The 23,519-nt window shown below is 69.9% G+C and overlaps 1 protein-coding gene across 4 annotated transcripts; it reads right to left on the minus strand.

Annotated features, from left to right (window-relative positions):
* Positions 1 to 183: 183 nt before the first annotated feature.
* On the minus strand, positions 184 to 23,294 carry CYTH1 (cytohesin 1). 4 transcript variants are annotated; one of them, XM_055132469.1, is made up of 13 exons: positions 23,176 to 23,294; positions 8,088 to 8,170; positions 7,908 to 7,972; positions 7,128 to 7,194; positions 6,892 to 7,010; positions 6,593 to 6,673; positions 6,384 to 6,496; positions 6,013 to 6,161; positions 5,061 to 5,173; positions 2,135 to 2,213; positions 1,884 to 1,955; positions 1,560 to 1,714; positions 184 to 1,183 (listed from the first exon to the last, which is right to left on the minus strand). In XM_055132469.1, exons 1-13 carry the CDS (start codon positions 23,195 to 23,197, stop codon positions 1,105 to 1,107), a joined length of 1,197 nt encoding a protein of 398 aa, XP_054988444.1. In that variant the 5' UTR covers positions 23,198 to 23,294; the 3' UTR covers positions 184 to 1,104. The 4 variants fall into 4 exon arrangements, with proteins under 4 accessions (XP_054988444.1, XP_054988445.1, XP_054988443.1 ...); XM_055132470.1 differs by lacking the exon at positions 23,176 to 23,294 and adding an exon at positions 11,519 to 11,669; XM_055132468.1 differs by lacking the exon at positions 23,176 to 23,294 and having other exon boundaries at positions 2,135 to 2,211; positions 5,062 to 5,173.
* Positions 23,295 to 23,519: the final 225 nt, after the last annotated feature.

Consider the following 23,519-nt stretch of genomic DNA (forward strand, 5'->3'; position numbering starts at 1 on the left):
CCTCCGGCGTGGCCTCCTCTGGGGCCTGTGGTGGCCGGCCGGACAGTACCGCTGAGAGCACCCAGGGGCGCAGCCCCCCTTCACCCGGCAGGCCAAGGCTGTGGGCCTGTCCCGGGCCCTTCTCCCCGCACCCCAGCAGGCTCGGGCCGGGCGGGAGATGGAGGACACGGCAGGAGCCGGCTGGCTGGGGCAGGTCTGAGTTTATTTGCTGCAGCTCCGTGGCATTAGGTTACAATGCAAAAATCAAAACCAAAGTAACAACAAAAAACCCAAACCCCAAACAGTCCGGAGAGTTAGTTTTTTAAAAACCCTGTCAACAACTTTCAATCATCTCTTTATAGTTTATATTTCGACAAAACATTTTTTAAACAAATACAAAATAATCTAAAAGAGAAAACTATACATGGATTATTTACACCTCTGATAAATAGGGAACACTGGCCCAGTGCCCTCGGGACACCCCGGGGGGTGCCCAGGGGCCGGCAGACCCACCCGGGCACCCCAGGGGGGCTTGCATGACGGGGGACCCCCTGCGCCCCGCGGGCTGCTCTACGAAAGCGATTTCCAGAGATGAGCGCCCCCTGCAGGTGGGGGGTAGCTGGCCCGGGCTGCCCAGAGTCCCTGAGAGAAGGCAGGAGAACCCGTGCTTCGAGCCCCCCAGAGCCGGGTGCAGCGGGGAGGGGGGGCGCACCCCTCGGCCGCCCCCCACGTGGGGCCAGGCGGGAGGTGGGGCCAGGCCTGCTTGTCCTCTAAAACGAGGCTGGAGCCGGGGAGGCGGGGAGCCGAGCGGGGGCCACGGGCAGCGCACGGCTTTGGTTAGCTGAGTCGGGGGGCTTGGCCGCGAACCTCCCCACAGTGCTCCTGAGCCTCCCCACAGTGCTCTCCAGGCACTTGGATGGCGAAGCAGCTCCTAGCGTGCTGTGCTGGCCGCTGCCCCGCGGCCCAGAGCCCTGGCAGACCCGTCAGCGCCGAGTCCTCGCTGCGGGGGCCCCGCCGGCCGTCTGTCCCGGCTGCCCTAGGGACCCGGGCCTGCCGCACTGGCCGCGGGCGGGGCTGCTCGCCAGCCCGGGGAGGCGCCGTCCAGGGGCCGGGCGGGGCGGCCGCTCAGTGCCTCTTGGTGGACGAGACCTTCTTCTTCCGCGCCGCCAGCATCTCGTAGAAGGGGTCGCGGCTGATGGCGGCCCTGCGGACGGACAGGCTGAGTGCGGCCGCGCGGGCAAGGCCAGGCGGTGGCCACGGGACAGCCCCACGGACACCCACTCCCCCCGGGGCACGGACCCCACAGCCGCCCGTGCCAGTGGCCCGTGGCCCTCCAGCTTCCCAGCTGTGATGCCGCAGTCTAGGGGCCACGTCGCCCCCGGCCGCTCGGCGGCCTCAGGACCCGGCTCCCCCCCCCCCCCTCCCCCGGGGCCCCGGCAAGGCTCCCGCAGTGACCAGCTCCCTGGCCCCGCCTCGGGCGTGTTCTCTGCCCCCCCCCGCGCCCGTCCCCCCCGTGCCCGCCCCCCCCGTGCCCGCCCCCCCCCGCCCTCTGCAGGGCAGCAGCTGGCCGCGGCACCTACTTGACGCACTTCATCCACTCGTCCTTCTCCTCGGGCGTCGGGGCCGAGATGCGGTAGACCGTGTGGTTCCCCTCCACCACCCGCCCGTCCGCCTCCGTCTTGCAGGCCTTGATGACCTGGTCTTTGCTGTCGGGGATGTACAGCTCGAAGCAGTTCTGGGGGCGGGCGAGAGGGGCCGGTGAGAGACGCCCGCGGAGGGGGCACGGGGCGGAGGCGGGACCCCCAGACACGCCCGTGCTCCGCCAACGCTGGGCGGGGGCCGGAAGGAAGTGGGGAGTCGGGCCGTGGCCTCCAGCCCCGCGTGTCCCCCCGCGCCCCCCTCACCGGCTTCTTGGAGTCGTCCACCTCGCGGATGCTCAGGTTCTCTAGGGGGATGATCCCGCGCGGCTCCTTGTCCTGCGGGGATCACGGCACTGCTGGGCCCCGCCCTCCAGGCCCGCCCCCGCGAGGGTCAGCTGGCCCCGCCCCCGCCCCGCCCTCCAGGCCCGCCCCCGCGAGGGTCAGCTGGGCCCGCCCCCGCCCTCCAGGCCCGCCCCCGCGAGGGTCAGCTGGCCCCGCCCCTACCCCCTGCTCACAGTGGTGTACTCGAAGTAGTAGAGGCAGCTGTCCGTGAGGATGAACCAGCGCCGCCTCCACGTCTTCACCCGGCCGCCTGCAGAGAAAGGTCACCGCCTTGGACCGGGCAGACCCCCAGCAGAGACGGCGCCCCCGGAAGCACGGCAGGGGGTGCAGGGTGCAAGCAGAGCGGCCGGCAGGGGCCCAGCCCCGCACCCTGGCAGTGGGGAGTAGGTCAGATCTCAGTCGCCCTCCCTGGGACCCGCTTCCTGGCAGCTGGCAGTGCCCCTCTGAGAAAGCCCCTGGGCCCCTGAGCGCTCCGCCCCGGCAGGGTGTGGCACCCACCTCCTGCCTGGCCCTGGGCAAGGGAAGCGTTTCCGTGCCGACCAGCGGCCTCGCCCTACGGGGGGAGCGAGGCAGGGCACCCCCGAGAGTCTCCCACCCAAAGATGCCAGGCAAAGGCCACGAGGCCTGCTGGGAGCACTGCTCGGTGCCCCGGCCACGGAGACCCCCGGTCTTGAGTCCATGGGGAGGACACAGTGTGGCCCCGAGGCAGAGCGGGGCCGTGGGGCAGCTCGAGGAAGGGAGGTCGGGGTGCCTAGGCCTCTGGGGGCGGCCCCGCCCGGGGGAAATCCTGTGACTGGTCAGTCACAGAGTGGGCTCAGAGGGCGGGGGCAGGGACACAGGCCCGAGACGACTGTCCCCGCCGGGCCCCACGCGGCACCTGTCCACATGGCGGTGCAGAGGGAGACACCGAGTGCAGGTGGCTGGGGCCGGCCCACCCCCGGGAGCCCCACGCCTCGTGGCCTTAGGCGGCCCGTGCGCCCCTCCCACGACACTGGGCGGCACTGGGGGTCGGGAGGTCATGGAACAGGATGGCAGGAGGAGGAGATGGAGGGAGATGGAGGAAGCCAGGCTGACCCTCCTCGCCGGCCGAGAGTGCGGGCGAGGAGGCAGACGCGACAGGAAGCCAAAGCAAGCCAGGACAGTCCCTGCGGAACAGAGCAACAGGCACCGAGTGTCTGCGCCAGCCCTGGGCCGGGCCGCGGCGGCAGCCTACTCGCAGGGGGGCAGCGGCCCCCTGCAGGGCGGCTCCGGGGCCCGTGGAGCTCACCCCTGCTCTCCGGAAATGCCTTTACGCCAGGCTGACGTCGGAGAGAAGTCGGGGGCCCTGCCAGCCCTCCTGAGCCCACACGCCACCTCTGGGCCCGGCTGCCCAGTGGGCGGCTCCCGTCCCTGCAGGAGACCCCTGGCCTGGCCGGTTCCCCAGGGACTGTGAGCGCGCCGGAAGCAGCAAGAACACCAGCGGTAGCGGCTAAAAGCAGAAGAGGCAAAGGGACGAGACAGGAAGCTGTGGCGGCGATGACGGGGGCGGGCGGGGGCGGCGAGCGAGCGGGCGGCGGTTACATACCTCCTGGAGTTGGGGGCAAGGAAAAGGAGAGCCAAAATCATGGGAACATACAAATGAGGGAAAAAAGAAAATTAAAACAAAGAAATCAAACCTGCCTCCGTTATCTGCACGTGCATTCGACATTTCCAACTGAGGGTGGGGGTCCACCAACGGAGAGCACCAAGGGGGAGCACCAGGGCCAGGCACCAAGGGGAGGCACCAAGGGACAGGCACCAAGGGGGAGCACCACGGGAGGCATCACGGGGAGCACTCAGAAACAGGCACTGAGGGAGAGCTCTCAGGGGCAGGCACTCGAGGTCGGTGGGACTGGCCCTGGCCATGTCCCACCCCGCTGAGGCGAGGTCTGAGGCACCCCCGACACCCGGCCCCAGGGGGCAGGACTTCCCCAGAGACCTCAGAGGCAGCAAAGGGAGGAAGCGACCTTCTCTGGGCCTGGGGCTTCCGGGCGTGTGACGGGCAGACCCGAGGAAATGCACACGGGGGTGGACACTAAGCACGGGGGGGGGGGGACCCGCTCCTACAGATGGCCCTGCTGGGGGCTCCAGGCCAGTACAGGGGGCTCGACACCGTCGGGAGGGGGGCCTCAATACCATTAGAGGGGGGCTCCAACACCATGGAAGGGGGGTTCCGACACCATCAGACAGGGGGCTCCGACACCATGGAAAGGGGGCTCCGACACCATCAGGACGGGGGGCTCCAACACCATCGGAAGGGGGGCTCCGACACCATGGAAAGGGGCTCCGACACCATCAGGACGGGGGGCTCCAACACCATCGGAAGGGGGGCTCCGACACCATCAGACAGGGGGCTCCAACACCATCGGAAGGGGGGCTCCGACACCATCAGACAGGGGGCTCCGACACCATCAGACAGGGGGCTCCAACACCATCAAAGGGGACCTCCAACACCATGGAAGGGGGGGCTCCGACCCCATCGGGAGGGGGGCTCGACACCGCGGCCGGGGGCTCAGGTCTCACAGTGCTGGGCTCCGTGGCGCCCGTGCGGGCTGCTGCACGACACGGCAGACACGCACACAGGAGCTCCTGGGGGGCCGGAGTTGTGCAGTGAGCGTCACCGACACCAATTCCTTGGGCACTGTCACGCACGTGATGTGCCAGGAGCACCCCGGTCTCTACTGCAGCAGGTGGTGCCCTCGGGGAAGTGCTCCCCCAGAGCAGCGTCCAGGCCGCACTGTCCACGTCTGCTCACGTGCACGGGGGCCCGTGTCCAGGGGACCAGGCAGGGCGGCGGGTGGGGTGGGCCCTGCAGCCGTCAGAGCCCTGGGCTCCGAGCAGGGAGTGGTGAGCACTGAGGGAGGCGGAGGCCAGCAAGGAGGGGCTCGCCGCACCGGCCAGGGGTGAGCGGGCGGGGGCCGCGCTGGTGCCGGCAGGGCAGCGTCTGTGGTGGGAGCTGCAGCCAGGCCGGGCCATGCACGCGCCAGTGGGAGCCCGAGGCGGAAGGACGTGATGATGCGGGTGCGGGTGGGGGTGCCCCGCCCCGGGGGGAGAGAGCGGGGGGCGGGCAGCGGGCACTCACCCAGCTTCAGCAGCCAGCCCTCGCGGTCGGGGTTGAAGAAGGTGTGCGTCAGGTCATTGCCGTCGTCCTCGGGGATCTTGAAGGGCTCGTTTCGAATGCTCTCGTACAGGTTCTGGACGGGGACGGGGCGGGCCTGAGCCGGGGGCCACCCTCCACGCCGGGCACACCAGAGCAGCTGGGCAGCAACTCGGCTGCAGGGCTCCAGCTCAACGCACACGGGCACTGGCGCAGACACACACCTGGGGACCCAGCGCAGAGACCACACACACACATACACACACACACACCCGGGGACTTGCGCAGGCACATACATGGGGACCCAGCGCAGAGACCACACACACACCCAGGGACTTGCGCAGGCACACACATGGGGACCCAGCACAGACCACACACACACACACACACACACACGGGGACTGGCACAGTGACCACACACACACGTGCGCAATCATGCACATGGGGACTGGTGCAGTGACCTCACACACGCATGCACACACATGTATGGAAACTGGTGGTGACCATGCACACACGCGCGCATGCACACACACACCTAGGGACCGGCGCAGTGACTACATACACACACACGGGGACTGGTGCAGTGACCTCACACACACACACACATAGGGGGACCAGTGCAGTGACCTCACACACACACACACACACACACACACACGGGGACCGGCACAGTGACCTCACACACACACACACACACACACACGGGGACCGGCACAGTGACCTCACACACACACACAGAGGGACTGGTGCAGTGACCACACACACACGGGGCCTAGTGCAGTGACCTCACACACATACACAGGCGCGCGCGCGGGGACTAGTGCAATGACCTCACAAACACACACACAGGGACCGGCACAGTGACCTCACACACACACACACGCATACACGCACACACACGGGACCCGCACACGGCCGATGCCGCCGCCCACCCACCCGGAGCAGCTCCTCGGGCAGGTCGCCGCCATCGTTGATGCCGCGGTTCATGGCGATGAACCTCTCCGCCGTGGGCTTGTCCTTGACGTTGGGGTTGTGCAGACTTGTGTTGAGCATGATGATGGCGAAGGAGAGCACGTAGCAGGTGTCTGCGGGGTGGGGGGCCGTGAGGGGGCGCACGACCCCGGGGAGGCCACAGGGCGCGTCCAAGGGTGCTGGCTTGGCACGTGGCCACCCCGGGTTCGACCCTGGCACCCCATAGGTCCCCGAGCACTGGCAGGGGGAAGCCTGAGCACTGCTGGGCGTGGTCCCGACGTCAAACAAGAAAACCCAGCACAGGCGGGGGGAGCCGGCGCCCGGGCGGGCCTCACCTGTGGACTGGAAGACCCCGGGGTTGCACAGGCAGTAGCGCTGGGCGAAGGCCTCCATCATGCGGTCGATCTTCTGGGCCTCCCCCGGCAGCCGGAAGCTCCACAGGAACTGCCTGAGCGGGGACAGTGGGAGGGGACGGGGTCAGGGGGACGGGGGCGTCCCGGGGGCGTCCCCCTCGGGTGGCCGGGCCAGACTCGGCCTCACTCACCGCAGCGCCTGGACGAGGTTCAGGTCCGTGAACTCGTGCAGCTCCACGAAGGCGTGGAGCACCTGGATGTTGAAGGCGTCTCTGGGGGGCGGGGCGGGGGCGGGGGCGGGGTCAGGAGCAGGCAGGGTCCCTCCCCTCACTGCGCCCCAGGGGCCCCCAGGGACTCCCGACTGGACGCCTTCCCTTGCACCTGGGGCCCCCCTGGCAGGGCTGGGCGCTGAAAGGCTCTCCCACCCGGGAAGCCGGGGACCCTGGAGCCAGCTCGCTCCCCCCGCCACCCTGCCCCGCTGGCCCCTCACCGCTCCCCCAGGTAGTCCCCGATGGCCGTCTTGTTGAGCCCCTCGCCCTTGTAGAGGAACTGGGCGATGTCCTCACACGTGCTCTTCAGCAGGTCGTTCTCGATCAGGAACTGGATCCCCTGCAGACAGGACGGGAGTCGACGCTCGGCCACAAGCACCCGGGGGGGGGGGTGTCAGGGGTGTCTGCCTGGGGCGGGGGCAGGAGAGCAGGGGGCAGCGCGGCCGCCGGCCCTTACCTTCTTCGGGTCCATGTTGAACTTCTTCCTGCCCATGGCAACCTGCTTGTTCCTCTGCATGTTTTTCCTGTGAAGCCACAGCCGTGAGCTCCTGGCGGGGTGTCCCCGGGCGGCCCCTGGGCCCCGTGCTGGCCCGGCCTGTCCCACATGGCTCCCGAGGCCGGAGCCAGAGAGGGAGCTGCTGCCCGCAGACCCGGGAACGGGCGGGGCTCGAGGGCCTCCCTGACGAGCCGGACTCAGCTCTCAGTGCTGCTCCGGAGGCCGCGCCAGCGTTGGGTCCGTTTCTTCCCTTTGTGGGGGCTCGGGATGGAGCCGGGGCCTGGCGCCCCCCACGTGGCGGAGCCCCCGCTGGGGACGCCCCGTCTCCTGGGCAGAGCGGCAGATGCTCCCCCTGGTCCTGACCTGCCTGGCCTTGTGCTCTGCTCTGTCCCTGGGCCACGCCCGGGGGGTCTCAGGGCTTATGCCTGCTCTGCGCTCAGGGGTCACTCCTGGAGGGACGCGGGGAACCCCCCGGGGGGCTGCGTGCAAGGCAAGCGCCTTCTGCACTACGTCTGGTCCCTACCTGCCTCCTGATGACCCCCGGACTCTCCTCTGAAGGGAGGGTGGGAGGACCCCAGGGACAGCAGGGGTGCAGCGGGGACACACGCGTGCAGGGTCCACAGGGCCCTCGGGGGGAGGCCGAGATGCACCTGAGGGCCGCACCCCCCGCTGACCCCCACGGGGCCACTCGGAGGGTCTGGGCACGGCAGCGCGGGCAGGTGCAGACGCGCAGACACCCACCTCTCTTCCGTGGACCCCAAGCTCTCGATTTCATGGGCTACTTCTGCAATCTCATCCTTCAGCCTCTGCAAGGGACAGGGGACAGCAAGGGCGTCACCCCTGCCACGGGACGGCCCAGGGGCGAGTCTGGAGCAGACTCAGCTGGTTCCCAGCCCCCGCCCGCAAGGCCGCCGCCCCCACCTGGATGTCGGCAAGCAGCTCCTGCTTCCGCCGCCGGATGTTGTCCAGCTCCTGCCGCTCCTCCGGGGTCAGGTCACTGGGCACTGCGCAGGGAAGGACCGTTTGAGGACACTGGCCCCAGGGAGAGGCTGGAGTCACGCGGGCGGGGGGCCGGGACCACCGGGGGTGCCCCTGATGGAGAAAGGTCCCTGAAGTGCCCCCAGCTACAAGGCCCAGCGAGGAGCAGGCACAGTGTGGCCCCTGCTGGCCCTTGGGACGGCCGTGGGGCCCGTCCAGCACCCTCGAGGGACGGCGGCCGGGGCCCACATCTGGGGCTGCAGGGGCTCTGGGCGAGTTTGCAAAGCTTCCCCCCGCCGGGTGAGTCCCCTCCTCTCCTGCCCGCTCCCTCACATGTCCAGAGTCGGGGACCCCTCCTCACCCCAACCCCCGCCCTCCTCTAAGGCCTCAGCCTCACCCTCCGCAAGCAGGCCCCCCACCGAGCACCAGTGAAGCGGGGCCACTTTGGGAGAGGGCTGCGAGGGGCAGGCGCCGGTGCCCCACGCAGGCTTGCATGGAAGCGGACACAGGGCAGGTACTCCTCCTCGCCGCGGCCCCCAGACCCACGGGGAGGGCTTGGATGCCCTGGGGGCCAGCGCCCCCCTCTCCTGGGTGGTCTTTAGGGAAGACCCCGTGGGTGCCGGGGCCGGGCATGCAGCTACCCCAGCCCTGCCCAGGCAGGGGAGGCTCCTCCCACACCCGCACCCCCAGGGGAGACAGCTCAGGACCCACCCCGGGCCAGGGCAGCTGCCGGCCGGGCGCGTCCTCCACAGCCTCTGGGGAGGCCGGGCGGGCTCCAGCCCCGAGGTCAGCCGGGAGCCTCTGCCCCAGCAGCAGGGAGGGGAACGAGGCCTTCCAAGCAGGGACTGGCCCCTCGTGGCCTCACCCCTCCCCGGAGACGTGCATTCATTCCCAGCCAGAACTGTGGGTGTGTGGTCGCTGGGTCCCCCCCACGCCTGCCCGCCCTCCCTTCCTCGGACAGCCCAGTTACGCCCCACGTGCTGCGGGGGGGACGGCGGGCGAGGGCTCTGGTCCCCAAGACCAATCACCCGGCAACACCTGGGGACGCGAGTCCAGAACCCCGGGGAGCGACGCAGTGCTCGGGCCGAGGACCAGGGCTGCTCGGGGCCACCTGCCTGTACCCAGCAGTGCTCGGGGGTCGAACTCAGGGCCTCGTGCTGCCAGTCATGTGCTCTGCCGTACACGCCATCTGCCGGGCCCGCTGCCGTGTCCTTCCACCCAGGGCGCTGGCAAGACTGTCCCCTAACGCGAGCCGCTGGGCCGTCAAGCCCAGAGGGCGGGCAGAGGCCAGGAAAGGGCACTGAAGAGGGGACGCTCCGGCCAGCGCGAGCACAGTGGGGAGGGTGCTGCCTTGCCCCTGGCCCTCGTATGGCCCGAGCCCCGCCAGGAGTGACCGCTGGGTGTGGCCGGGACACCGAGAGAAAAGGGCAAAGGGGCCATTCAGAACCGCTTGTTTGGTGCCGAGCGGCCGCCCCAGGCGATGTGAAAGGGCACGGCCGCCCCGAGGCGACGTGAAAGGGCACGGCGGACGCAGGGAGGGGCGGGAGGGGCAGGAGCGGGCAGACCCTAAAGCTCCCCGCCCCCCCCCCCCCCCCCCCCCCCGCCCTGGAACTGTGTGGGAGCTCGGGGCGACTTTCTTCTGAAGCATGGCCGTGGCCGTCAGTGTTCCGGGGTGGGGGCGACACCGCCCCACAGCCCCTGTCATCACAGGACCCCTGCCATCCCTGCCCTGCCCGGCCCCTCAGCCCTGCCCGCGCCCCGCGCCGTGCCGCAGACAGCCCCAGACTGAACGGGGAGGGGGCGCGGAGGGTACGCGGAGGGTCAAGCCTCGGCGCCCGGCAGGGCCCTGGGGCCAGCGCGGGCAGGGCTGGGGGCGGCGGGCGGGCCAGATGGCAGAGCAACAAACAACTCCTCCCGCCCCCGCCCCCGCCCGCCACGTGCCGCAGCCACGCGCATCTGCGCCGGGAGGGCGGCCGCCCCCAGGAAAGACGCCTCCGCCAGGGAGCAGCAGCCCCTCCCGGCCCCTCACCTTCCAGGGGGCCTCAGAGGCCCATTGTGCAGGGCAGGCGCCCTCCCCGCAGAGGGGCAGCGGCCAGTCCTCAGCTCGCATCACAAAGGAGCACTGTCTTAAAGGGACAGCGCCCGGCGCGGCGCCCGAAACGGCCAGGCTGGCGGCAGTCCGTGCCCAGCGGTGCCAGGCTGCCTGTCCGCGGGGGGCAGGGGGCTGCGCTCAGACAGCAGGGCCGGTCCCCTGCCCGGCACCGCGGCCGTGAGCCCCCCACGCACCACGGACCCCCGAAGTGGCTGTGCCAGAGGGGTCCCCGGACCCGGCAAGGTCCAGGGCAGGTCAGGGGCCGGGGGCTTCCTCACCTGGTGGCCCCTCACAACCCGAGCCCGCCCCACCGCGGGGGCTGGCTGGGAGACTCGGCTCCGGCTCCCCAGTGCCAACCCGGCTGCTCGCTGGGGCTGCGCGGGCGGTGCCCCTCCCGCCGCACAAAGGCCGGGTGGCGGGTGGGCGCGGGGGCGCCGGGCCCTGGGGCGCGGGGGCAGCAGCGGGAGCCGGGAAGGTGACCCGGCCCGGGCCAGACCGGCACCCTGGGAAGGACACGAGAGGCGTGGACAGGCTCCAGCAGGCCGCGGAGGTGCCCAGGCCTGTCGGCTCAGACGCCGGCAGGGGAAGGGGTGCAGGAGCCGAGGGGGAGGGGCTCCTGCTGATGGAAAGTTCTGGAGGTTGCCATGGCAATGCGAACACGGGCCACATCACTGACCGGCCTAGGCGACAGGATTTCCCGAGTTTAACAAGAAATGAAACTCTTGATCTGGACACACCACAACCTGCGTCCCCTCCCCAAGGGCTGACCTGGAGGGGGGTCGACCCCCGAGAGGTGCCCAGGACGGCACCCAGGCCCTGCTCAGGCTCGGGGCCACTCCCAGCGGGCCGGCTGCATGCAAAGTAAGAGTCCCACCGCGCTGCGCTCTGGGCCCGCCGGACCCGGTACCCACAGGGGCGCCCACTCAGACGCTCGGCCAGGGCCGGGGGCCTGTGCTCTCCCGACCCACATTCCGCATCTCCGCGGACCCCACCGACCGACCCGCCACTGACCCCTCGCCCGCTCGCCCGCGACCAGGCCCAGCAGCTCCCGGGGGCTGAGGGGGCCGGGGGCGGACAAGGACAAACCAGCCCCCTCGGACGGGGGAGGCCAGGGCGGCCGCCCGCAGCGGGAACCGGACCTTGGGGGGGGGGCAGGAGCCGGGCAGCCCCGGGGGTCGGGGGCGCGGGGGCGGGAGGCAGACCCCGGGGAAGGGCAGGCAGGAGCCAGGCCGCCTGCTGCGCCCGGGTCCGGGACGCTCCCGCCCGCCCGCCCTGCTCTTACCCGGCGAGTCCCTCCGGCGTCCTGGCGGCCAGCTCAGAGCCGGGCCCCCGAGGCCATGCTGGCCGGGCCCGCGCCCCGCGGCCGCGCCGGACACAGGCCGGCCCCGGCGGGCAGGGCAGGCGCGGCCCGCGGGCCCATGGACACGCCCGCCCGCGCCGAGGACTCAGCCCTTCCCGGGGCACCCCTGCCCGCAGCCGCGCGGCCGCACATCCCCGGGCGAGCCAATCCGGGCCTGGGGGCGGGGCTGCGCGCGGCGAGGGGCGGGGCCGGGAGCACACGCGCACTCGCGCACACGCGCGCGCACGCCCGCGGCTGGGCCTGCACTGACCGACCCGACCCCGGAAGGGGCCCACCCTGGAGACCCTTCGGGTAGGCACAGCCCGCCTCTCCCTCCCTCCGCCCTGCACTGCCAGCCCCGCCCCCCACGTGTCTGCACTTGTGTGGGGGCCTGCAGGGCGCCCCGTCCCCCCCAAGTCCAGGCCCCGCTGCAGCGCCCGGAGGCCTCTGGGCCGCGTCAAGGGTTAGGTGGGAGGTGGCCGGCGCGTGTGGCCCTCCTGGGGGAGAAGACGGAGCTGCATTCCCAGGCTGGTGACCTCGGGAGACCAGCTGGGGAGAAGGGGCGACCACAAAGGCCCCCTGGGGCGGGACTGGTGGAGACGGAGATGGGGCGGCGGGGGCTGTCCACACAGCGCCCCTGCTCGGTGACACAGCAGAGTCCGGCAGTGGGAGAGGCTGGGAGACCCCCAGAAAGGCTTCCGGGGCCAGAAGCCAAGGGGCCCACGGGACAGATGCAAGAGCACTGAGGTGTTGGGGAAGTGGCCACGGAAGGGGAGGGCAAAGGACAGGGCTGCTGACCCATCCCAGGCCAGGGCTCGGAGAGGGGGCGCAGGGGTGAGGGGTCAGGGTCAGCGCACAGCAGGGAGTGGGGTGAGGGGTCAGGGTCAGCACACAGCAGGGAGTGGGGTGCAGGGGTGAGGGGTCAGGGTAAGCACACAGAGAGAGTGAGGTGCAGGGGTGAGGGGTCAGTCAGCACACGGAATGGGGTGCAAGGGTGAGGGGTCAGGGTCAGCAACAGCAGGGAGTGGGGTGCAGGGGTGAGGGATCAGGGTCAGCACACAGAGTGGGATACAGGGGTAAGGGAATGGGATGCAGGGGGCTGGGCTGATAGCACAGCGGGTAGGGCATTTGCCTTGCACACGGCCAACCCGGGTTCGATTCCTAGCATCCCATATGGTCCCCCAGAATCGCCAGGGGTAATTGCTGAGTGCAGAGCCAGGAGTAACCCCTGAGCATCGCCGAGTGTGACCCAAAAATTAAAAAAAAACAAAAACAGGAAGTGGGGTGCAGGGGTGAGGGGTCAGGGTCAGCACAGAGGGAATGGGGTGCAGAGATGAAGGGTCAGGGTCAGCGCACAGAGGGAGTGGGGTACAGGGGTGAGGGGTCAGTCAGTACACAGAGGGAGTGGAGTGCAGGGGTGAGGGGTCAGAGTCAACACAGTGGGAGTGGGGTGCAGAGGAGAGGGGTCTGGGTCAGTGCACAGAGGGAGTGGGGTGCAGGGGTGAGGGGTCAGTCAGTACACAGAGGGAGTGGGGTGCGGGGGTGAGGGGTCAGAGTCAACACAGAGAGAGAGGGGTGCAGGGGTGAGGGGTGGGACTTGGGGAGCAGGTGGCGGCGGCCTGCGGGGGGCAGCACCTCCCGCCAGGGCCCGTGGAGTGGCGGGCGGGGAGGCGGCCGGCAGCTGAGTCACCGGAAGCCCTGGATCAGGGCTCAGGGCGTCTGGGCGCAGGTCAGGAGGCGCCTCTGGCCGGGAGCCCGCGTCCATGCCCGGGAGTGGGGCGGAGGAAGCCAAGCCCTGGGCGGTCAGCAGGCCGAGGTGGTGGACGCGCGGCAAGGCCAGCAGGACGCTGCCGGCCCCAGCTCCTGAGGCGGCCACACGCCCGCGGCTCTGCCCACCCCACACACGCTTTCTTCCAGAACCTTCCCGAGCCTGGGCTCTCCTGCTCCCACTGCACCCCACTGGCCCTGCGGAGGACGCGCTGTCAGGCCCAGCCCTGGTGCTGCCCCGTGGGGCCGGGTCAGGCCGGGAGGCGCTCGGCGGCGGGCAGGGGCCTGAGCACTGCTGGGGAGTCCAGACTCGGGGGCGGGGGGCTGCCTCCTGGGAGCAGAGTAGACGGTCGAACCGCAGCCTGACCAGTCTGCCGGGCTGAGGCGGCTGAGGGGCGTCGCGCCGGGGAGAGCCCCCTGCCCAGTGGCCACAACCACAGCACGTCACCCACCGTGGCCCTGGCGGGACGGCGGCACACGGGGGCCCTGAAGGCTGACCCCAGGGCAAGGGGCCGTGAGAGCCCCCCCGAACCTCCGCCCTGCGCCCCGCCCAGCCCCCTCAGCGGGAAGCCCCCAAGGACTCGGCTGCGCCAGCCCACGCCCCCCCACGCCCCCAGGGCCCGTGCAGGGGTGCGCAGTGGGGGCACCACAGGCACACACGCAGGCACACACACGCATACAGACACAGCGACACACAGATGCATAGATACACCACACACGGGTACACACACAGGCACAGAGACAGAGACACAGATACACCGATACACACACACAGACACACAGACAAATACAGAGACAAGCAGACGCACACAGGTACACAGATAAGGAGACACAAGCAGATACACACACAGATACACAGATACAAAGAGACACTGATACAGAGACACACAGAGACACACAGATGCAGAGACACAGATACACACACAGATACACAGATACAAAGACACTGATACAGAGACACACAGAGACACACAGATGCAGAGACACAGATACACACACAGATACAGATACAAAGACACTGATACAGAGACACAGACACAGAGATACACAGATGCAGAGACACAAGCAGATACACACACAGATACACAGATACAAAGACACTGATACAGAGACACAGACACAGAGATACACAGATGCAGAGACACAAGCAGATACACACACAGATACACAGATACAAAGACACTGATACAGAGACACAGACACAGAGATACACAGATGCAGAGACACAAACAGATGCGCACACAGATACACAGATACAGCAATGCCAGATTCACTGACAGGGATACACAGATACAAACACACAGAGAGGCTGATACACAAGCAGAGACAGATACACAAATACAGAGATACAGATACAGTCACAGCATACACAGGTACTCAGCAGGTGAGATACACACACACACACACAGATAGACACACACACACAGTACAGAGATACGCAGAAACAGAGATACACACTCACATACTGCATTCAGATGACACACGGAAAAACACCCAGCACACACAGACACAAACACACAAAGTACTCAGGTACACACACCACAGATGTACGGAGACGCGCGCACACGCCCCACTGGCCTGCTCGTCCCGGGCAGCAGTGCCCGGGGAGACGCCCCACTCACCCGCAGCCTCCCGGTGGTGCCCAGGGAGGCCCATCGTGCCGCCCGCGGCCCAGGCAGGCACTCTGCCGCCTGCTCTCCGAGGCCGCGCGGCTGCCTGGGTGGGGCGGGGATGCCGGGCCGGGAGTCACCGGACAGCTCAGCGGCTTCCTGGGCCACGGGAACCTCCTGGCCCTGCGCCCGGCCAACACCGCCCACGGGCCGCCCACGGCTCCGCCGCGCCCAGCTCCGGGCCAACCGCCTCCTGGCAGGTGCTGGCCGGTGCACATGCGCCGGGGGCTGCCGGGGACACGGACTGGGCTGGACGCCGGCCTGTGCAGTGAGGGGGTACGTGTGTGACTGTGTGTGACGATGTAAACAGGCATGTACGTGTGCGGGGGAGACATGTATGCGGGCCTGTGTGCACACAGGGGGCATGTGAATGTGCAGGGGGAAGAGGTACGGGCAGCCCCCGAGGCCCCAGACCCAGTCACATAGAGTGCAGAGTCCCACAGAGGAAGCATCCCACAAATGCTGAGCACCACAGTGGGAGCATTCCACGAGCACTAAATGCCACAGCGGGAGCACCCAATGGTACTAATAAGCACCCCACTGGGAGCACCGAATTGCACTAAGCACCCCAGCGTGAGCATTCCAGTGGCACTAAGCACCCCAGCGGGAGCACCCCAATGGCACTAAGGACCACAGCGGGAGCACCCAATGGCACAAAGCACCACTGCGGGTGTGCCAATGAGCACTGAGTACTGCAGTGGGAGCACCCAAAAACACTGGGAGCACTGCAGCAGGAGCACCCCAGAAGAACCACGGCAGCCCCCTAAGCACAACTATAGAACAGGTGTGACCACTGAAGCTGAAAGTGTAGACACACCCCCGGGAACCCTGGCCCGAGTGGCTGCTGACCAGAACTACCAGCGAAGACGGAAGGGGGCCGAGCGGCCGGGCCCTGTGCCCTGCTGGCCGTGAGGGACTGTGCGAGGCTCCGTCCGAGGGGGCCGGCGTCAGAGCCCGCCAGAGGTGGCCCCCAAACCCCAAGGTGCTCAGGGCGCTGCTCCCTCGGGAGTGTCTCAGAGGGGGTCTCGGAGGGGGTCTCGGAGGGGGTCTCATAGGGGGTCTCGGAGGGGGTCTCGGAGGGGTCTCGGAGGGGTCTCGGGGGCAGCTCTCCGGGCGCCCAGGCTCACACGAGGCCCGGCCCGCCCCGGCTCCTCACAGGGCGACCTGTGCCAGCAGACTCAGCAGAGGACGGGGAGTGAGGGACGCCAGGACACCTGCCCCGTGGAAAGGCAGACGCAGGGCCGGAGGCAGCACAGCGGCTCGATCCCGGCACCCCCGGGCCCACCCGCAGCGCCAGGAGTCGGCCCCGAGCGCCGCCCGAGCGACCCAAAGGCCAGAGGGAACAGAAAAGGCAGAAGCCGCAGGAGGCCGGGCAGAGGCCGCGGTGCCCGCGGTGACGAGGGAACCCGGACGGGCAGGGCGGCCCGCGGGAGGCGGCAACGCGCAGCACGTCGGCAGCTTGGAAGTGACGTCAGGGTGAAGCGCAGGGCCTTGGCTCAGGCCTGAGCTGGGCAGCCCCACTCGGCTGCCCGGCCCTGCACTGCCCATGGCGTGGCGCCCCCAAACGCAACGGCCCAAAGCTCTGACCGAGGGGAGCGAGCAGCGCACCCAGCCGCGCCCCGCGCCTGCTGCAGCCCCGGCCCAGGGCTGACTCGGAGCACGGGGCAGGGGGGACAGAGCCCGACAGGGCAGGGGGGGACAGAGCCCGACAGGGCAGGGGGGGACAGAGCCCGACAGGACGGGGGGGACAGAGCCCGACAGAGCAGGGGGGGACAGAGCCCGACAGGGCGGGGGGGACAGAGCCCGACAGGGCGGGGGGGACAGAGCCCGACAGGGCAGGGTGGGACAGAGCCCGACAGGGCGGGGGGGACAGAGCCAGGGCGGGGGGGGTGGGACAGAGCCTGGCAGAGCCGGGGGCCACGCAGCGGGCAGGGCGGGTACGAGGCCGGGCAGGGCTGTGCCCGCCCTGAGCCCGCAGGAAGCGGAGCAGACGGGACTCTGAGCGAGAAGGGAAAAGGACCGAAAGACGTTCTAGAGCAGATCCAGACAGGCCCAGGAAGGGCCCGGAGAGGCGGACAGACCCCTCGCGGCCTCTCCAGAGCAGCTGGCAGGGCCTCCAGCCTGGCCGAAGGGGCTGGGACAGCCCTGCGGCGGGCGCTGGGCACCAGGGGCCACAGCACTGGCCCTCCGCGGCTTCCGAACCAAACCCCTGGCCTGGCACCTGTGAGGCGGGGTTCTCCTGAAGCAAGTACGCTCTCTTCACAGGGCGAGGCTGGGCCACTCACTCGTGTGCAGGGGTGGGGCCGGCCCAGTGCGAGGCGACGCCTCCCCTCTGCATCCATCTTTCTTTTCTTTCTTTCTTTCCTTCTTTCTCTTTCCTTCCTTCCTTCCTTCCCTCCCTCCCACTCTCCCTTTCTTGGTGCCACACCCGGCGATGCTCGGGGGTTGCTCCTGGCCCTGTACCCAGGAATCACTCTCTGTGATGCTCAGGGGACCACACTGGATGCTGGGGATCACCGAGTGCCCTCCCTGCTGTGCCCCGGTGGCCTCCGCACTCCCCAGCAGACGCTGTGGACAGCAGCAGCCCAGCGCTCCGGCCCAGCTCCTCCGGGCCAGCATGAGGGGTGGCCAGGCACCGTCCAGCTTCCCGGCCTCCTCCCACCCGAGGGCACCAGTGGTCTGCAGCCTTTGGCCCTGGGGTTACTTCTGCACAGTGATGAGCTGATAAACCCGTGTCCTACCCACACAGAGGCAGCAAGTGCTCTCGGGATGGACGGCACGGCCGTGCCCGGTGGGCACACCGGCCACGGAACTCTCACTCCCCAGCAGGGCCCCTGCAGGCCGGGCCAACGGGGTGGTGAAGCCTGAGGGCTCCCTCACGAGGCTCGGCCCCCACCCCCCCCAGTGGCAGGGCACACGCAGGGACCTCCAGGGAAGGGCCCCAGATGGCGCCGCGACAGCCCTGAGGATTAGGGCCACTGTGCCGAGGTGGTGCCACTTCGTACTTTTTAGAAACTCTTCACCCGCTGTGCCCGGAGCACTGTGTCTCAGAGAGGAGTGCCCGGCTCCCTGGGCCCTGAGGCGGGCAGAGGAGACGAGTGATCGCGTCACTGAAGGCGGGGCCTGCAGCCCCTCAGAAGACTGTCCCGCAGGAAGCGGCGAGGGGCGAGGGTGCAAGCGGGGGCGGGTCCCAGTGCCCAGCTCAGCCCCGGCGACACGCTCCTCGGGGTGGCAGTGGCGGGGGAGGGTGGCAGGCCCGGCCTGGGCACAGAGCGGCAGAACCGCAGCCCCGGGACACTGGCCAGGGACAGAGGCGGCCGTGGGAGCGAGGGGGCCCCTCAGCTGCCCAGGGAGGCTCTCCCGGACGGGGTGGCACCGAGGGAGGGACCCCAGGGGGAGACTCGACCCATCACTGTTGGCCAAGGAGACCTACGGGGCCGTGTCCAGGACCAAGGCACGAGGGCCCCAGCAAGGGTGTGAGCTCACGGGGAAGTCGCGGTCACTCACGACAGTGACCCGGACGGCGGAGGAGCCCGTGAACCCAGGAGTGCCCGGAGCAGAGGCACAGCCCCGCCACGGTGCCCCCACGCTGGGCTACTGACGCCCTTCCGGAGGGTGTCCTTCCCCCCCCGGAAGCAGGCCACCAGCACAGAGGATCAGGGACCCCTCCCGTCTGACCCCCCCGGGGACACCAGGGCCTGACCCTGCCCTGCCGACATCCATCCCCGCAGACAGCTGAGCCCGTGGGGACGGGGCAGCTGCGGCAGGGCAGGGAGGGGACTGCAGGGTGACACGGGCACATGCAGCCAGGGGCCCTCCCCGCGGGCAGAGGGGCGTCTCCACACTCGGACAGCCGCGGCACAGCTGGCCGGGAGGACCAGGAGAGGGTGCCGACACTGCAGCACCCGAACGACAGGACCGGGCTGCCCCTTCCCTGGGTGTCCGCAGGCCCCTCCACGTCCAGGGGGAATGACACTGAGTCTGCCTTTCGGGGAGACAGGGCTGGCGGCATGGCGGGCACCTGCTGGGCCCCGCCCTGCTTCCTGCTCTGTCCTGGGGGAGCACGGACGCAAGGGAGGCCACACGCAGCGTGACCTCCTGCCGCCTCCAGGGGCCACTGGGGAGTGTGGACACTTGCCCTCACTGCCCCCCAACCTAGTGGTGGCCACCCCTCCCCAGGCTTTCTCCCAGATGCCCCCAGTGAACCGCAGCCTCTGGTCGAGGGTCCCGGAGTCCCCGGCTGGCCGCAGAGCCCAAAGGTCCCAGAGCGGGGAGCGGGGTGGGGGGCACACACAGCCCCGGGCAACGCTAGCGTGGCACCCCATGCACCCGGTCCTAAGGGACAGGGATGTGCCGGGAGCCCCCGGGGGCCTCTGGGCTGGGCTCAGGGTCTCGGAGGGCACGGGGCGGGCACTGCGGCGGGCAGTGCCTGCAGGCGCAGAAACCGGAGCCTCTGGCAGGGCCAAGGCGCACTGCGGGCTCCCGAGGCAGGGCAGAGCCCGGGGCAGCAGAGAGCCCCCCACGCCGCGTCCCACGAGCCGGGCGCCCACAGGGACCGGCACGGCCTCCCCGCCTGCCCCAGCTCCCTCTCAATGTGACCGGCCTGCCGGCCCCCGACACTCTCCCGCCCGGCGGCAGGCCCTACCGTGGAGGCCCCTTCGTTGCAGCCACACTGCCGTCCACGCTGGGCGCTCTCCGCTGTGGCCCGCTGCTTCCATCTGCCCCGTCTCCAGAGAACCACCTGCAGTGCCCAGGGCCACACGGGGGGCCCTCCTGGCTCGCTGCGCTTCCTGCGAGTGTCACTTCCGCCACCCGCTTCCCCTGCGCCTCACCCCCACTCAGCGGCCCGGTGCTCCAGCCGACCCTACTTCCTCCCCGTCGGGGCACCTGCTCCTGCTGCCGGGACCACCCTGCCCCCTCGCTCCGGGTGGCGGGTGGGCGGGTTCCAGGAGGCCCAGCTGGGGTGGGCCAGGACACTCCGTGGCCTGACGGGCCCATTTTCCAACCTAAACGCCTGCTAAGGCAAGTCGGGATTCTGACGGCGGTTTTCACGCCTCATCAAGCACGGACCCAGAGAAGAACACGCAGCGTGGCCTGGACAGGGCGCCCCGAGGAGGGGCCAGCCTGCCTCGCCCCGGCTCACGCCATCCCCAAGACGCCCCGCAGCGCCCTCCGCAGCCCAGAGAGGCTGTGTGTGTGCGAGTGAGATGCAGAGAAGCCAACGGCACGAGCAGCAGTTTCGTAGGATGTGGGATTAGCCTCTCGGCCGTCTGAATTCCCACCTCCTCACGCCCCGGTTGCCGCACAGGAAACCAGGCAGATCACGAGGGCAGGGGGCCCAGCGTGCAGGAGAGACGCGAGCGGCCCCTGGCCCTGGCCGCGCGCGCCCGGTCCCAGCTGCCCGGGCCAGCTCACGGGAACGCACAGACACGGGCAGGAACTGCTGGAGGACACGGGTCAGGGGGCACCGGTGTGAGTGCTGCGACTCCACACTGGACCCATAAGATGCTGAGACCCCTTGGCCCACCCCCCTAACTCCAGACCCCCAGAACCACGACTTGGCGCCATCCTTGCTGACCCCCAGCCCTAAGTAGTGCTCCAGTCTCGGGGGCGAAGAGGCCAGAGCCGGCCGGAGACAGCAGGCAGACTGCGGGGGGGGAGCATCCCCCTTCTGGGGACACGGGGTCCCAGCCCCTACCCCCCCACCCCACACAGCATCCGGGTCACAGCAGCAAACGCCCGTCAGGTTCCTGAGGCCACTTCCGGGCTGGACTGCTCAGGCCCCCCTGGGCTCAACCCCCGCCCCCAGCACAGCTACAAGGGATTCCCAAGGGCAACCCCCGATCGGGGCCAGGTGTGACCCAAAAGCTACCGACAAAGGCACTTCCAGGGGCCCCGGGCATCCTGCGAGTGCTCAGAACTCCCTGTGCCAGCGCCCCGGGCTCCAGTCAGTGCCTGATCATGGAAACCGCAACTCCCAGACTCCCTAAGAAAACCCAAATCTGAGCCAATTACGCCCCTTACAATAAAGGCAAGGCAGCAAGCCTGCGACTTCCCGCGGGAGCCAGGGCCGGTGTCCCGGGAGAACAAAGCCCGCGGGCCCGGCCCCGTGTCCCCGGGTCGCGCCCGCAGCGGCTGAGCGGCTTCCGTGGGGTGCAGGCCCCAGGCCTGTTCCTGAGGCACAAAGAGGAAACAGCGGGTCTGCCCGCGCCGCACCCCCTCACCGCCCCGCGGCGCCCGGCTGCGGGCCGGAAGGCCGACTGGGTTTCACGCTGCTGGGGGCGCAGCTGGGCGCAGCCCCGAGGTCAGGCTGGAGTGGCACCCCGGTTCCAGCTCAGGAAGCCACACCCGAGCATATGACTCGGTCGAGGCCGTGATGAACGCGGCCCGGCCCGCCCGTCCCAGGAGTCTCCGGGTCAGCAGCCCATGACCCCCCAGGATGGGGGTCACCAACACGTCTCCGTGCAGTTCTGCTGGGCACCGGCAGCCGAGGTGCAGGGTGACAAAGTCTGGTCACACCCAGACATGTCACCAGAGGGCCAAGGCCGGGTCCCGGGGCAGTGCCTCCTCCCGCCGGCGGGCCCTGAAGGCCCGTCTCCCCCGCGGCCTGGTGTGGTGGGAGAATCGGGGCCAAGACCAACCACCCACAAGCAAGAATGTCCCGAAAACATCCCTCTCGTCTGGAAACCCCCTCCGCCTTCCCCTCGCTGGGGGCGGGCTGGAGGGAGGGTCTTTGGCAGGAAGCCCCTCCCAGCCTGGCTGGTGCAGTTTTGGGGTCCTCCACCTCATAAAGGAGCACCAAGAAAAGCCTGGCCCATGTCTGAAACTCCCCCTCAAGGACTCCGAGAGTGCACAAGCCCCTCAGCGTGTTACAGGGGAGGGTCCCACGTCACCTGGGGCATGCAAATCGGCCCCGTGCCTCGCAAAAACCAGGTCAAGAGCAAGCCGTGTGGCCAACCCAGGCACGGTCCCCAGCACCCCCTGTCCCCGCCCCCACCAGCAGCCAGCCCTAAGCACTGCTGGGTGCGAGCCCCCCCAAATAAAGCAAGGGGTGCTCAGGGCTGAGGCAGGAGGCAGGCGGTCCTGGGGCGCCTGGCTCGGCTCGGTGGTCCTGGCACACAGCCCCTTCTGAAGCACTGTCCAGCCTGCCCCGCCCAGGTGAGGCTGCTGCAGACCAAGGAGAGGTCAGTGACCTCTCGGCCAGCCCAAAGTGTGGGGCCCTGCGGGCGGACATCGCCCGCCACCCCCCTTGTCAGTCCCTCCCGAAAGGGCCTCCTGCACGGCGAGGGCAAGCTTCTTTCTCACCTGCCGGGGGGGTCCTGGCGCCCCCCCATAAACGCACTGGCTCCTGTGGGCAGGGGCAGAGTTTGTCCAGGGGGGCCCTAAGCACAGTCTGGGGAGCAGGAGGAGGCACCGGGTTTGCTGGCCTGAGTCCAGGAGCTGGAAGGGCCGGGAAGGGGCTTTTCCCGGAACCCCCCGGGTCACGCAGCAGCGGCGGGTCCGCACCTCCCAGCGCACAGCGAACGTGCCCGGTACGCACGGGCCCTGCCGGGAAGCGCGCGGGCGGCCCCCCGCCGCCGTCCAAGTTCAAGTTCAGGCTCCCGGGGAGGCGGCCATTGTGCGCGCGGCTCTGGGCAGCTTCCTGTCCCCAAGGCCAGCGGGCGGGCACCGGGAGGCTGACCGGCCGCCGCGGGGCGGGCGGGGAGGTCTTCTGGGCTGGCCGCGCACGTCTGTCTGTCCGTCCGTCCGTCCGTCCGGGAGCAGAGGGGGGCTCCTCCATCACCCGGAACCGACGCGCTCTGGCAAGGTGAGCGGGGGGCGCGGGGGCTCCGTCCCCGGGGGTTCTCGGGCCGGCCGCTGGCGGGGCCCGGGCGCGGCGCCGCCCCGCCCCCAGCGGGGGTCCCGGCCCGGCGCGCCCCCTCCCCGCGGCCGGCGGCGGCCCGGCGCGCCCGGCCCCGCCTCTTCCCGCCGGCAAAGTTGCCGGGCGGCGCCGCCCCCGCCCCGGCGGGGTCCAGGGTCCGGGGTCCGGGATCCGGGGTCCGCGTCCGCCCCGCGCGCCCCCAAGCCGCGCCCCCCGCCCCGCAGGCCGCGCGCGGCCCCAACAAAGACGCGGCCCCCGAGCGGCGGCGCCCGCGGGAGCCCCGGCGCGCGAGCCGCACTGACCGTAGCCGTCGTCCTCCTCCATGGCGCCGGCGCCAACGCTCGGCCCCGGCCCCCGGCGTCCCGCCGCGTCCGGCCGCGCTCGCCGCCACCGGCCCCGCGCCCCGCCCCCCGGCGTCGCTCCCGCGGGGCGCCCCGCCCGCCGCCGCGCGCCCGCGCCCGCGCGCGCCCGCCGGGCCCCGCCCCCGCCGGCCGCGCAGGCGCGCCGAGGCCCCGCCCCGCGCCGAGGCCCCGCCCCGCCCCGCCGCCTCCGCCGGTTTCGGGTGTCGCAAGGCGCGCGCGGGCGGCCAGGGAGCCCCGGGCGCGCCCGCAGCCCGCAGCCCGCGGTCGGGCTCGGCCACTGCAGG

The sequence above is a fragment of the Sorex araneus genome, chromosome 3 (genome assembly GCF_027595985.1).
Source record: "Sorex araneus isolate mSorAra2 chromosome 3, mSorAra2.pri, whole genome shotgun sequence".
NCBI classification, from domain to species: Eukaryota; Metazoa; Chordata; class Mammalia; order Eulipotyphla; family Soricidae; genus Sorex; species Sorex araneus.

Coding starts and splice junctions, on each gene's coding strand:
- CYTH1 (XM_055132469.1), bottom strand. CDS start 23,197: ATGGAGGAGGACGACGGCTACG. Junction 7,973..8,087: donor AGCTGCTTGCCGACATCCAG/GTGGGGGCGGCG, acceptor TGTCCCTTGCAG/AGGCTGAAGGATGAGATTGC. Junction 7,011..7,127: donor TCAACATGGACCCGAAGAAG/GTAAGGGCCGGC, acceptor TCCTGTCTGCAG/GGGATCCAGTTCCTGATCGA.